At 45.3% G+C, this 13,600-nt stretch overlaps 2 protein-coding genes across 7 annotated transcripts in view; both read left to right on the forward strand.

Annotated features, from left to right (window-relative positions):
* The window catches only part of LOC117594590 (uncharacterized protein PB18E9.04c-like), a 64,162-nt gene extending 61,574 nt beyond the window's left edge, over positions 1-2,588 (forward strand). The window contains exon 4 of the mRNA XM_034292822.1: positions 2,274-2,588. Coding sequence (XP_034148713.1) covers positions 2,274-2,588 — 315 coding nt within the window. The remainder of the gene's footprint in view (positions 1-2,273) is intronic.
* chst15 (carbohydrate (N-acetylgalactosamine 4-sulfate 6-O) sulfotransferase 15) overlaps positions 1-13,600 on the forward strand; it is a 57,958-nt gene that overhangs the window by 38,506 nt on the left and 5,852 nt on the right. The window contains exons 1-5 of one of the 6 annotated variants that reach the window (XM_010868869.4): positions 974-1,316; positions 2,181-3,259; positions 4,945-5,284; positions 10,834-10,977; positions 12,802-12,964. In XM_010868869.4, the coding sequence (XP_010867171.1) occupies positions 2,765-3,259; positions 4,945-5,284; positions 10,834-10,977; positions 12,802-12,964 (1,142 nt within the window). In that variant the 5' untranslated portion in view covers positions 974-1,316; positions 2,181-2,764. Of the gene's footprint in view, positions 1-973; positions 1,317-1,342; positions 1,362-2,180; positions 3,260-4,944; positions 5,285-10,833; positions 10,978-12,801; positions 12,965-13,600 lie in introns of those variants that run through there. The other 5 variants (XM_010868886.4, XM_020047486.2, XM_010868874.4 and 2 more) reach the window with 5 other exon arrangements.

Genomic DNA, 13,600 nt, shown 5'->3' on the forward strand with positions numbered 1-13,600 from the left:
CAGCAACCCTACCTTTTACTCTAACCCTACCACAACTTATTGGCTCAAGGAAAGAAATTCCACACAATTCCTTTTAATAAGGCACATTGGTTAACTGAAATGCATTCTGTCACCACCTCATGATGTTGTTTGAGTGAATGCAAAGAGTGTGCAAAGAGTGGCTACTTTGAAGAATCTGCAATACGAAATGTATCCTGATATTTCTTTTTGGTTGGTTCATGATTCCATGTGTTATCGTATAGTGTTGATGTCTCCATAGTTATTCTACCATGTGGAAATTTGTAAAAATAAAGACATATCCTGTAAAGAGTAGGTATGTGCAAACCTTTGACTGGTTACAGTACTGTGTATTTTATATGCACAAAGCTGCACTAGAACTCCTTAAAAAAGCAAAACCATCCAGTTCATTTGTCAAAACTGTTGCAAGCTGCCATCGGCGCCCTACGGAATATGAACAGTTCTGCAGTATCACGGCTGTTTACTGTCTGCATGGTATGCTGACATGAATTCAAATGTAATCAGCCCTGGATGTGACCTGGTTATTGAATCTAACACACACACAAACAGTACAGTTAACAAACAATAGCACACTCACCCTCACACTCACACGCAGACAGGGTTACATGCAACATAACAACTAGTCAGCAATTCTGTAGGATGTGACTAACATCCTGAGTGCAGCCCTATCAGCTCTTTGGAAGAATATCAGGCATCAATTACACCATGTGCAATGTTGTAACTGCAACTTTGATCAGGCCGGATTGACGATAACCAACATAGTGTTCTCAGAGACAGACAGACAGTGTTCTCAGAGACAGACAGTGTTCTCAGAGACAGACAGACAGTGTTCTCAGAGACAGTGTTCTCAGAGACAGACAGACAGTGTTCTCAGAGACAGTGTTCTCAAAGACAGACAGACAGTGTTTTCAGAAACAGACAGTGTTCTCAGAGACAGACAGACAGTGTTCTCAGAGACAGACACACAGTGTTCTCAGAAACAGACAGTGTTCTCAGAGACAGACAGACAGATACCGACAGATGAGGAGAGCGAACGGGCGGACAGACCGACAGACTTGACAGACAGATGGGAAGAAGAGTGGATTGACAGGGTTTCACAGTGAGAGATCTATCATGTTAAGGATTTAGTAATGAAAACAGAATAGTAACAATGGAATGTTGTGTGTACAGTCCTTGGGATTGAGAATTTGCCACCACTTTTCACGTTATTGAGGATTATCATGACAGTAGATATTTGAAGGGGAATTTCGTGACAGTAGGTATTTGAAGAGGAATATTGTGACACTAGGTATTTGAAGGTAAATAATTGTGTCAGTAGGTATCTGAAGGGGAATATCGTGACAGTAAGTATTTTAAGGGGAATATTGTGACAGTAGGTCTTTGAAGGGGAATATTGTGACAGTAGGTATTTGAAGGGGAATATTGTGACAGTTGATATTTTAAGGGGAATATTGTGACAGTTGATATTTTAAGGGGAATATCGTGACAGTAGGTATTTTAAGGGAGATATTGTGAAAGTAGGTATTTTAAGGGGAATCTTGTGACTGTGAAATTTGCAAATGGAAAGTGATGTTTGTAAGGTTTTGAAGAGGAAGGGAATTGAAAACTTAGTGTGTACAGTAAAAAGTAAAGAGTGTTTAAAACGTGTGTACAGTCTTTGGAATTCAGAAGTGTAGGTGCCACCAATTTCATTGTTTTGGATTTAAAAGTTATTGATATAACTGCTTATGGTAATTTATGTTCCTGTACAAATTTCTTTATATACATATATGTAAAGTATATATTGTTTGCGGTTGTGGGGCATTTTGGATTTGAAATACAGGAAATATATTAGAGGAGGTTTAGAATAATTTTATACACAAAACACTTCTTCCTCTTCTTCCAGGTTTAAGTGGAACATTGTGACAGTAAAGGTTAGAATGGGAATTTCATGAAAGTAGGGGTTTGAGGTGCAATTTAGTCGTAGAAAAGGTTTAAAGTGAATATTATGCCAGTAGGTAATTTAAGGGGAATATCATGACAGGAAGTATTTGAAGGGGATTATCATGACAATAGGGGGATTTTGTGACCATTAAGTTTGCACATGGAACGTGATGTTTGTAAGGATTTGAAGGGGATGGTATACTAACCTATTCCTTTTGTTCTTCCATGTGTCTTTCCAGTAGGGGTTTGAAGAGGCAGCCGGTCCCTACCCAGCATCCCCCGCTCAGAATGGATGACTCTCCTGGGCCACCGTCTCCACCACACTCCTCCAGTATCACTGCCATTACATCTCCTCCATCGCTTCGTCCCAGCGTCTGAGGCAGAGCACCGGGCCATCCTCCGCCCTTCCTCAGGCCCCGCCACCCCACCGTGGCTCCCCGGACATACCCAGCTCTGCTCTGCACCCTCCCGGGCCATCCGTTGCGCATTCCACCCACAGTTGTAGCTCGGCGGTAGCTGGGAACCGGCAGCCCTCCGCCCCAACCACCCTGGACATTCCGCCACACCACCCAACGTGGCTCCTCGGCTGTCCTAGCCGGCTGCCACCACCCAGTCAAAGTACAACCACTGCGGCCTTCCGGACATAGCCAGCGTCCTACATCAGCCTCGGACCCGCCCCCGGGTAAGCCGGTGGCTTCCTGGACCTAGCCAGCACACCATTACCACACCAACCTACTATCCTGGCTCCACCAGCCGTCACGCCGCTGCTGCTCCCCGGAACCCAGCACCTCCCCTCCTCCACCAGCTGGAACCTCCGCCCATAATGACACACATGAATTACAAATACACCCTGCTGGGTTCGACGGCGGAGGAGTACAGGAAGAGGCCGCTCCTTCTCCAGGTGGACGACAGGCCCATGAACCTGTTTGCCGTGCTGGAGGTCAAACGTGAGCCCCACGGTCTCCGCCGACCCTGGCCGTGGTGCGCCCCGGGATGTGATCCAAGTACTCTGGCCTGCTTCCGGAAGTTTAGGCTGTACAGCTTCCTGTTTGGCCTCACCGTCATGTTCCTTATTATGGCTTCTTATGTTCTAACCGGGGACAAGAAGGGTCTTCGCCTAACGCCCTCACCGTATCACTTCTCCGTGGCGCCGAGCCAGGGCTCTGGGTCCGGGGCCTTGCTGTTCCCCTTCAACCTATCTTCTGTCAAGGACTGTGCCGACATTAAACAGGTGGTGAAGAACATAGCCTCTAGAGTGGAGTTCAACTCCAGCAGGCAGCTACCAGCCCGCAAGGCATTGGTCCATAGTGAACCACACGTAGGTGTATGCATGTCTGTCTTACTGTCGGTCTTTCCGTCTGTCTGTCTTACCATCTGTCTTACCATCTGTCTTACCGTCTGTCTGTCTTACCGTCTTGCTGTGTGTCTGTCTGGTTGGCTGTCTGTCTCTCGGCTGGTTGGCTGGCTGTCTGTAGGTGACTTGCTGGATGTTTTTGTGGCTGTCTGTCTTACTGTCTGTCTTACTGTCTCTGGGGCTGGCTGGCTGTCTGTTGGTAGCTGGCTGTCTGTTGGTAGCTGGCTGGTTGTATGTGGCTGGCTGGCTGTCTGTTGGTAGCTGGCTGGTTGTATGTGGCTGGCTGGTTGGCTGTCTGTTGGTAGCTGGCTGGTTGGGTGGTTGACTGGTTGTAGGTGGCTGTCTCTGTGGCTGGCTGGTTGGCTGGCTGTTGATAGCTGGCTGGTTGTATGTAGCTGGCTGGTTGGGTGGTTGACTGGCTGTAGGTGGCTGGCTGGTGCTTTGGAGCAGCTTCATTAATATTACAGAATATTCCATTCTCGCAGTAGTTATATTGTTTTCCATATCCTCTATTGTAAAGATGATCTATAGAATGCAGTCGCACACCGATACAGATGTGATCTTTTATCCATTATCCATTCCTCCTCATTTTGTCACTTTTCAATTCATTTTCAGTTTGTAACAGCTATACCTTCATAGCATTTGGGGTTATAGCAGTTAATTGCACCGGGTTACATATTTCCTCCGGCCGCTCCTCAGCGTTTCACGAAGAATGTATGTCTCCAAGACAGAAGGTGGCCTAAATGGCACCCTATGCCATATTTAGTGCACATATTGTGGCCAGGCCCCATAGGGTTTTGGTCAAGAGTAGTGGATGGCGAGTGGATCTGGGTGCAATTTGGCCATGGCATCTAGGCCCCAGAAGCCTGTTTCAATTAGAGTACTACTCATCCTGAAGATAATGGCCTGTGCCGAGTCAATTAGCCGCGTTCTCATTCAAGCTGCTAATGAGAACGTGTTTCAGACACAATCAATATTACATTACACTACCGACCCGTTAAAATAAAGCACACTTTATCTCACTCTCAGAAGCTCAATTTGTCTTTCACCTCACTCTCTGTGCCTCTCACACACGTTCTGTCACACACTCACAAATATACATATATGCGGGATTGCATTTGTGTGGACTCGAAATGAAGTACCCTAAAAATAGTTTCCCTTCATTCTAGCCCCTAACCTATATTCTTAAACCCAATAACTGTTGATACCTACACTTTATAACTGTTAGCCTAATAATTACTTTACCGCAGGTTTGGTGTATGTGAGGACTGGCCAACAGGTCACTCACACTCTCCCCAAAATGTCCTCACTAATATAGTTTAAAGATCCAATTGGCCCTCACTTTTAAAACAATTTGAGTAACTACACACACACAGTTAATCCAAGAGAAACACTTCAAAATGTGTGATTTGCAGGTAGGATGACCCAATACAATACATTTTAGCCTGAGTTATTACAGTTGAAATTAGTGATGATGCGTTATATTCTGCCATCTTGTTGGCAAATGACAGCAAGGGGACACCTCAGTTGCCCTGCGTGTCCTGCATGAAGATTACAGATCACTACTCTCCTATAAAGGGAAACAGGGACACCTGAGACAGTGCTATAACAACTTTCAAGCAGCATGTCTGTCCTTTCATTCCTCACAGATGTTTTCCATTGTTGCCCGCAAGTTCTTGGCCAACGTAAAAAACCCCTGCTGGTATGAGGAACACACAAGGAACATCTCCACGGACCCATACAGCGCCAACCTGTACGCGAGGTACTCGCGGCGATTCAAGACCGTGTTTGAATACCTGAGGAGCGCCTTCCGGGAGCACCTGGACCGCCGCGGGGGCAGGTACTACCGTATGCGCTGCCTGCCGTACTTCTACATCATCGGCCAGCCGAAATGCGGCACCACCGACCTGTACGACAGATTGCGGCTGCACCCGGAAGTCCGATTCACGACCTTCAAAGAGCCGCACTGGTGGACCAGGAAGAGGTTTGGTAAGTCAGAAGTGGAGTCACCTGACACACACGCACATTTGTTTTATCCTGACAATCTGGCGCCATATTGAAATTAAGATATTAAAATATAAGTGTAGGCTAAGTGTTACTGATTAAACATGAAACCAAGAATGACATACTGACTAGTCAAGATATGTTCAGCTAATTGTCAGCCTCTTACATGTCTGGCAGCTCGTAAAGAAATGCACGTTCATCTTTTGATGGTGTAACAATTTTGCAATGTGTCACATCTATAGCACCAACTACACCGGGTGGCCCAGCCATGTTCAGGAAGTCGGCTGAGTTTCTTTGTTAGCTGGCCAATGAGGAACCTGAATGATTTGTAGGATGATATGGGGTTTGGAGAGGGCTTTTATTGTTTGATATAATATTCAAATGACAGGTGACTGAGATGTACATAGTTAGTCTGCGATGTGTAGGCTAGCTACATTTTCCCTGTGGCCAAGTAGCGTAGCGTTGTCACTGCCTTGAACTCCAGTGTTGTTGTGTGGTTTCTGTTTGTTGGTGAAGCGACTGCATTAATGACTCGCTCTAATATGATCAAAATACCCTTGCGATTAAGGTGATACCTGTTGTTAAAAGCTCAGTATCGTTAAATGTTTCTAAAACGTCGACCTGATTACGAGGCAGATTGCCGGCAGCAGCCCTTTTAGGATTGTTTGTGACCTGGTCTTAGTGACTTAGGAGTCCTCTTGACTACTCCTAACTTTCACAGATTGAGGAGCTGGTTTTAGTGCTAAAACGCTTTGTGAAATACTCTAAAATGTTTTTGGAATATGGCCCCTGAAATCCATGTTCCCTGTATTCTAAAACAAATCCCAAGCTATCCATAAATTCAATAACCTAACTTTCTTTTTTAAATGTAACATAACCCAAACACCTAACCCTGAACCTGACTGCACCACCTAATCCTGAAAGTGACCCCAATTCCAACACTAAATCTAAATGTTACCCAAAATCTATCCACCAAGGCAGAAATTGCCTTTTAACTAGTTGGGAAATGCAGGAAAACCTTGTGACCCATTTGTCAGACTACTATTTTTGCGGGGCCCCATGTTAAAAGAGACCTAGACAAATGCAGAAACAGCACTCCCATAGCAACAAGCTGACCACCACGGTGTAGGTTCAAGCCTATAGGCTGCACAGCTGTTAAGGTTATAAACAAGAAAGTGCGGCACTTTGTGATACTCCAGTAAGGTTATAGACGAGGAAACACAGGTAATGGGTAAGGTTAGATCTCACGCCTCTCTCAGATTGGAACTTGCAAGCGTTGGGGTTTCAGTCGGTTATGTTCGCACCCGTCCACCAGCCCCATCCCTGGCCACAGCTCCCGAGCCAAACGTAATGTCCTTTAATTAAAGCCACATGGGCTTATTGCTGCCCTAGTGGCTGTTGTAAACATTCCGTGTACCGGAGCATTGAATTGCATTTTCACGCACGCCTGTTCTCCCTAAAACGTTCACCGGACGGTGTTTCCTGTTGACATCGCACTCCAGGTACTCGGTGCTAAAGCCGCCTGAGTTGGTCAGGCGAGTGGGCATGCTCCGTCACGTCTTGACCTATAAGACGCCCTGGTTACATGAGCATTCTAGGGACGGGTGAGAAATGTCTTGAGGCAACCTTCACCTACCTCCCCGCGGTCTATTCAGAGTATTTATGAGACGTTACGAGTGCAGCGCGTCCAGACTCCGTTACCACAGCCAGGCGTCATTGTTGCCCCTCCAATGAACAACGTACGACCAAACGACCGCCTCTGTGAACTGATGACGACCTCAAACCTCAGAATGTAATCAAAGGAGAGTTGACGCAAGCTGCGAAGTGTGCCGTGCGAATTAGCTGCGCGAGGTGTGTTAAACCGTATTAATTCAGACCAACCTCCAGCTCATTACGGGAATTATCCTGGGTATTTTCCTACGCTTGTGTGTGGAGCTCTTCGGTCCGTGTGGGGTGCTTGTCGTCCCTGATACAGTACGAGGTCATTAGCTCACTCAGAGGAAACCCAGTGAAGGACACTAAATGGTGGTGACGGGGTTCATTACCTTTCACTACTGAACATCAGAAGGAGAGGGAGGCATAATGCGTGGGTGTATGATGTGGTGTGCACACGGATATTGTTGCTTTAGATTTACTGTCTGTTTGTGGGGGGGCATGTGAGTGGGTGATTGGATTGGGTTTAGGAGTTAACTTTGGGGTTAGGTAAAATATTTTCTTTGTGGTAGTCAACTATTGGCCCTCTAGAGTACATTGATACTGGCCTTTAATGGACTGATTCTATGTTCCAGATCTTTCTGTGGGAGGTCAGGGAGTGCTGTAAGCAGCACTTCTCATGTGCTTTCCCTTCATTCTTGCCCGTTCGCTTAGGGAGTGTGTGCATTTCTATCTTGAGAGCATGTGTTAGGTCAGAAGGCTGGCGTCTGTCACAGATGGGATGGTTTGAGAAGTTAAAGCTTTGTGAGTAGAGGACAGGTGTCGACTAACCAAACAAAACCTCTTCAAACAGGAAGTGGTGTTTGTGGGTTGCGTGGGTCTCATATCATGTCATATTTGTTTTCATGCTCATTTGAGCTTATTGCCTTTTGCTCCATTTTGTGTTTAACTTTTCGAATTAGCTCTTTAGTATTGTTTATTAATTCTGTGTCTGCTCAATCATTCAGAGAAAGGAATACACATATGAAAAACAAAACATTCAAAACAAATGCACAAGTCACGAAAATATACAGATGTGCGGCGTGTGACAGTTTAAAATATGTAAAAGAAAATAGAAACGATTACAACCCCGGCTCAAAATGATAACATTTAAAATGTACACTGTGTTGTTTTCACATGGGCAAATATCTGACTGTTGATCTTTTGTTCCATCATCGCCCACGACCTTTCGCTGTCTCCCTCATTCAGGCACAGGGACATGCGATGGACATTACAGCGCCGAGGATTCTGAGTGGCGAGCATCAACACCATTTGTATTCATTACGTACATCCTTGACTCCGTCCTAAACGACAGTCCGTTCCCCCTAGTGCGCCACGTGTCCCGGGTCTAAAGAAGTGCCCTGTGAAGGGAACAGGATTTCATTTGGGACAGGACCCTTAATGTGACTTTTTTTTCTTCTATTGTTGCTCTTTATCTGAGGCAATTATGTAGATTCATGAATAATGTAGCCAGCTTAGCACAGAGAGTGGGGACGGTGGACGTGAGCAATGTGCGTGTGTGTCAGTGTGTGTCATTGGGCGTGTTTGCGTGTGTTCATTTGTTTTTCATTCTGTTATGTTTGGGCGGGCAGACTAACGTGCTTCCCTGCTCAGAAAGGATGTGGTTACACTTGTTGCTCAATAAAACCGGTTAAAACAAAGCTCAAACGGCTGCTGCCACTGTGAACTTTGAACTGGTGACTTTGAACATCAATGCATACAGTGAAAGAAAATAATTATTAGATCCCCCGCTGATGTTGTACGTTTGCCCACTGACAAAGAAATGATCAGGTCGTGGATGGATATTCCAGCATGACAATGACCCAAAACACAAGGCCAAGGCAACAAAGGAGTGGCTCAAGAAGAAGCACATGTCCTGGAGTGGCCTAGCCAGTGTTTTGCAGAGGGCTCGAATACTTATTTCACTCATGAAAATGCAAATCAATTCATAACATTTTTGAAATGGCGTTTTTCTGGATTTTTTTGTTGTTGTTATTCTGTCTCTCACTGTTCAAATAAACCTACCATTAAAATTATAGACTGATCATTTCTTTGTCAGTGGGCAAACGTACAACATCAGCGGGGGATCTAATAATTATTTTCTCTCACTTTATGCATTGACATTCAAAGTCACCAGTTCAAAGTTCACAGTGGCAGCAGCCGTTGGAGCTTTGTTTTAACCGGATTCAAGGAGACGTGTCCTCGGAGACACCCACTGCCAGGCCGCCTGCCTGATCCCGCAAGCTTACATTGAACAGTACGTGGATGTCACTGCTGCAGCCGGCCTGGCAAAGCTGGCAGATATCTGGTTCCATCACCTTTAAACAAAGTGCACCACTCAGTTTAAAAAAAAGGCTTAAGGGTTTGGTGTATTTTGGTGCAGTGTTATACATTATATCTGAAGTGTGCATTTTGGTGTTGCTTAAATGAATTGATGTGGCGGGTGTCTCGTCTCAGAATCGTGTTCATTGGGATTTTTTCATCTCTCTTTTTTTCGTTCTTTCTCACCTCCTCTCGATGCCTCAACCAACGCATTTATGTCCCCGGAGACCGCTCTGAATATAAATGTTTGAATTTATTGTGTTGTCTTTGATTGTATTTCGTTAGTGTTTATTCTCATACTGTGGTCGGAGTCAATTTAGAGAAAAACGCCTCAGTGTGACTATTTGCCGGATGAGAAATGAGAGTGATTAGAAAGAGATCAACTCTTCGGTCTCATGTATTATCACGTTTCAGACAACGAACGCCTTGACATGTCAGTTGCCTTTCTGAATGGGACAAATTTTGTGTTAGAGCCTTTTATGTTACAGAGCAGTAATAGCTCCACTGTCTCTGCACATAATGACATGCTAGTTTTCCAGCAATAGATAATGAAATCGTTTACTGTGACTGGCCATCCTGAAACCAGCAAAGGACCCTAAGCTGTTGCACAATCCTACACGTACTATAGCTTGTTTATTTATGCCCCGCTAAACCTCTAATCTGGGGGGAGTACTGATGGAGCGTGGTGAAAGGGGACCCGATTTCCTGCAAACTGTACTGGTTTGATCCACGGCACAAAGAGCATTGGTCAAAACTAGGGCGTTGCAAAGATATTTTTTTTACCATTTACCATTCCAGTTGAATTCACAGTTCGTCACACATTTACATACTAGCAGTCTTCAATGTACCAACGACAGCCTACATAACCTCAATACGTTACCTCAATACGTTACCTCAATACATTACTTCAAAACAAAACCTCAATACATTGATCCCACACACGACCTGTGTCGGGAGACTCTTTAGAGACTCCAAGAACAGAAACAAACGTGTTTATTTATCATGCCAGCACAGAAATCTCCTCCGTAGCACCAAATTAGCATAATTTCACCTTGCCTGAAGCAGTGGAAAAAAATACATGGTTTTCATGAATACTGTCAACATGGTGTCAGAGGACGAACATTTGGTCTCTCTCCCCATTTCACTGGCCTTATCATCTAGCCCACAAAATACCATTAAGATACATATAATGTACAGTGGTAATGAAACATATTGCATGAGTCATCCCTTTCTGGAAAACAGAGTGCGAACACAACAGTTTAATTAACCCATGAGCCGTCGTTTCATTACATTCCCAGGTGATCCGACGTCACACCTGTTCTGGCCCCCGACGGCAGGAGTGCGTGAGTGCTTATTGTCTGGAGATCCTCCCCACCTTGTACATCCAACTCCACTGGGAGAATCAGATGGGGGGGGGGGCGACTTCACGTTTGCCTCCTCTCTCTGCCTCCTCTCTCTTTCGTTCTCCTTGGCTCCCGTCTCCCACTCTCTTCCTCAACCACTCTTCTCCGTCCTTCCAGGTATCATCCGTCTCAGTGAGGGGTTCCACGACCGCTATCCAGTGGAAGACTATCTGGACCTGTTCGACCTGGCGGCCTGGCAGATCCAGGACAGCCTCACGGGCCACGCCCCGGGAGCCCCCGATCAGCACAACGTCATTATAGGCGAGTGTGGGTGAAGCAGTAACGGCGTGATGCCACGCGCTGGTCACCTGGGTGTTGCCGAGGCCCCTACTCAGGCCCCGGGCTCGGCAAAGTGCTCAGAATCCCTGATTCATTCAAATACCGTTGCAGTTGTTACTGAGTATCTTGTTTAATATAGGCAGCTGGGGGAATAAAGTCTTTAGAGCAATATAAAACAGCTTATGTGTTCCTAATGCATTAGGTTGGGTTTCGCGGCAACTTCCTGTTTGATAATGAAAGCAGCGTACTGTTTGACCATCACTGGACAGAGGAGAGTCTTATTGTGAAAGTCTGTGACCCTGAGGCATTTATATATTGTACACGATGGCTCTGGCCTGACCCTTGACCCCTATCTGCCCCTGCTCTATCTGCATGAACTCAGGTCAATGATTAGACTTCAGTGTGTGTTCCTGTGTGTGAGTGTGTGTGTGTCAGTGTGCGCTAGCGTGTGCGTGTTTGTGTGAGAATGTAGTCGTGGTTCTGGTATCACAACAGTAGCAATCTCCTCAGAGTGAACATGTCTTTATACTAAGCCTCCCTCTCCCCCCTGACTGTAATACAGCAACATTAGTCTCGCCTCACGCTATGGAGAGTCTTGCACTGATCCTCAGATAACAACTAAAAGCTCAGTCAAGCCGCTAGCCCATCTTGTTCCCCCTTTAAATGACTAATCCTTCCACGCAGAGGCATGCCAGAGACCTCCTCAGTATTCACCCCATGTCTGACCCTTGGAGAGAGGAGAGGAGTGAGGAGAGGAGGAGGGGAGGGGAATGGAGAGGGCTTGGAGTGCTCAAAAGGCTGACGGCTAGAACTCAGGCCCCTAAACTCCCTACAATCCCCCCGGCCCAGATCACCTCCTGTACCCTCAGCCTTCGCCAAACTGCCAGAAGGGCTTTTTGGAGATTTCAGGTCAGGTTTAGACTAAGGACCAGCTGGTTAATGGACTCAAAGCTCAAAGGAAATAATGATGAAAATGTTGCCCTGCTTTGAGTTCTGCTTTGAGACATTGTGTGGTAGACCTTCCTGTCCTATTTCATTTGCATATTGCTTTAATTTAGTGTCAAAGGTATATGCATTGATTTGCATGTACATTCATTAAATACATTTAAATATACCCCCCCCCCCCCGAAATGGTCCCAATTTAGAAAATGACTCTGTTTGTTTAATATTCTTTGATAACACAGTTAAAATGAAATACATTAAACTAAGTATTTAAAATGGTTGCAAATGAGACAATTGTAACTCTATTTAAACATGTTTTTTAGTTTAGAAAAACTGCATACCATACCATACCATACCATATGAACTGCATGTTTCTGTTAATGACAGAGAAAGACACCTGTCAAATTCCTCTGTGGAGTACAATAGCCAGATAATCTCTAGCCATATATTTTTTTTATTTCTTTGTCTCTTTGGCTACATGGATAGAGAACAACTGCTATTTTGGGAAATACGCTATGTGATGCCGTTAACCTTCATATCTGTCTGATAAACTCCCACTTTCAAATCCTCTGATCGATTAAATATGACAATGACAATAGTTGAAAGTAATTAGTTCCAGGATTTCACCCAGGTTTATTGAATGGTAGAATCCTTTGGTAGATTTTAAATATAAAATGTTATGAACTTACTTTCCACTTTTCTTCTCCTCAACCTCCATTAGGTGTAGGCAACACATGCAGTTAGGTTAGACAGTCCAGTAATCAACTGCTACCAAAGCCAGGAAAGAGCAGACAAACCTCGAAAGAGCAACCTGTAGAGGTGTGTGGACCTGTATTGTGATCTGATTGGCTGTCTGCGTTCCAGGAGAGGCCAGTGCATCTACCATGTGGGACAACAATGCCTGGGTCTATTTCTATGACAACGGTACAGAGGCTGAGGCCGAGCCACCGTTCCTCATCCAGGACTTCATCCACGCCATTCAGCCCGATGCGAGGTTCATCGTCATGCTTAGGGACCCTGTCGAGAGGTGGGTCTGTCCGTTCCTCCATCTGTGCCTCTTCCTCTCCACCGTTTCCATCTTACCATCCATCCCTCCCTTTATCTTGGGATGTATCAGCTAGCAGCAGATCTCAGGCATTTTTGCCTCCATCCCCCAATGTATTCTGGGTTTATTTCCCCTCAGTTGTTGCCAGTCTCATGACTCAGTGCACTCTCTGTGTCTCTCTCTCTCTCTCTCTCTCTCTCTCTCTCTGTCTCTCTGTGTCTCTCTCTCTCTCTCTGTCTCTCTCTCTCTCTCTCTCTGTGTCTCTCTCTCTCTCTCTCTCTCTCTCTCTCTGTGTGTGTCTCTCTCTCTCTCTCTCTCTCTCTCTCTCTGTGTGTGTCTCTCTCTCTCTCTCCCACACGTGCGCACACTTACACATTACAAACTACATTCCACATTGATTTCACACTTGTTTGATATTTGTTCTAGTGAGAAATGTATTAACATAACTCTGTTCAAGAAGCAGAAGTAAAGGTTAGGATAATGATATGTGGTGCCGTTCGTGTAGAAGGATTTTTTCAATAACTGCTAATCGCCCACAAGCGTGGGAGGTGTTTTTTCTCTCTAAGTGAAGATTTGTTAGTCCCTGCACTGCCTAAACTGTGTTTCAGTTCACTGTGT

This window comes from Esox lucius, chromosome 6 (assembly GCF_011004845.1).
Source record: "Esox lucius isolate fEsoLuc1 chromosome 6, fEsoLuc1.pri, whole genome shotgun sequence".
Lineage (NCBI taxonomy): Eukaryota > Metazoa > Chordata > Actinopteri > Esociformes > Esocidae > Esox > Esox lucius.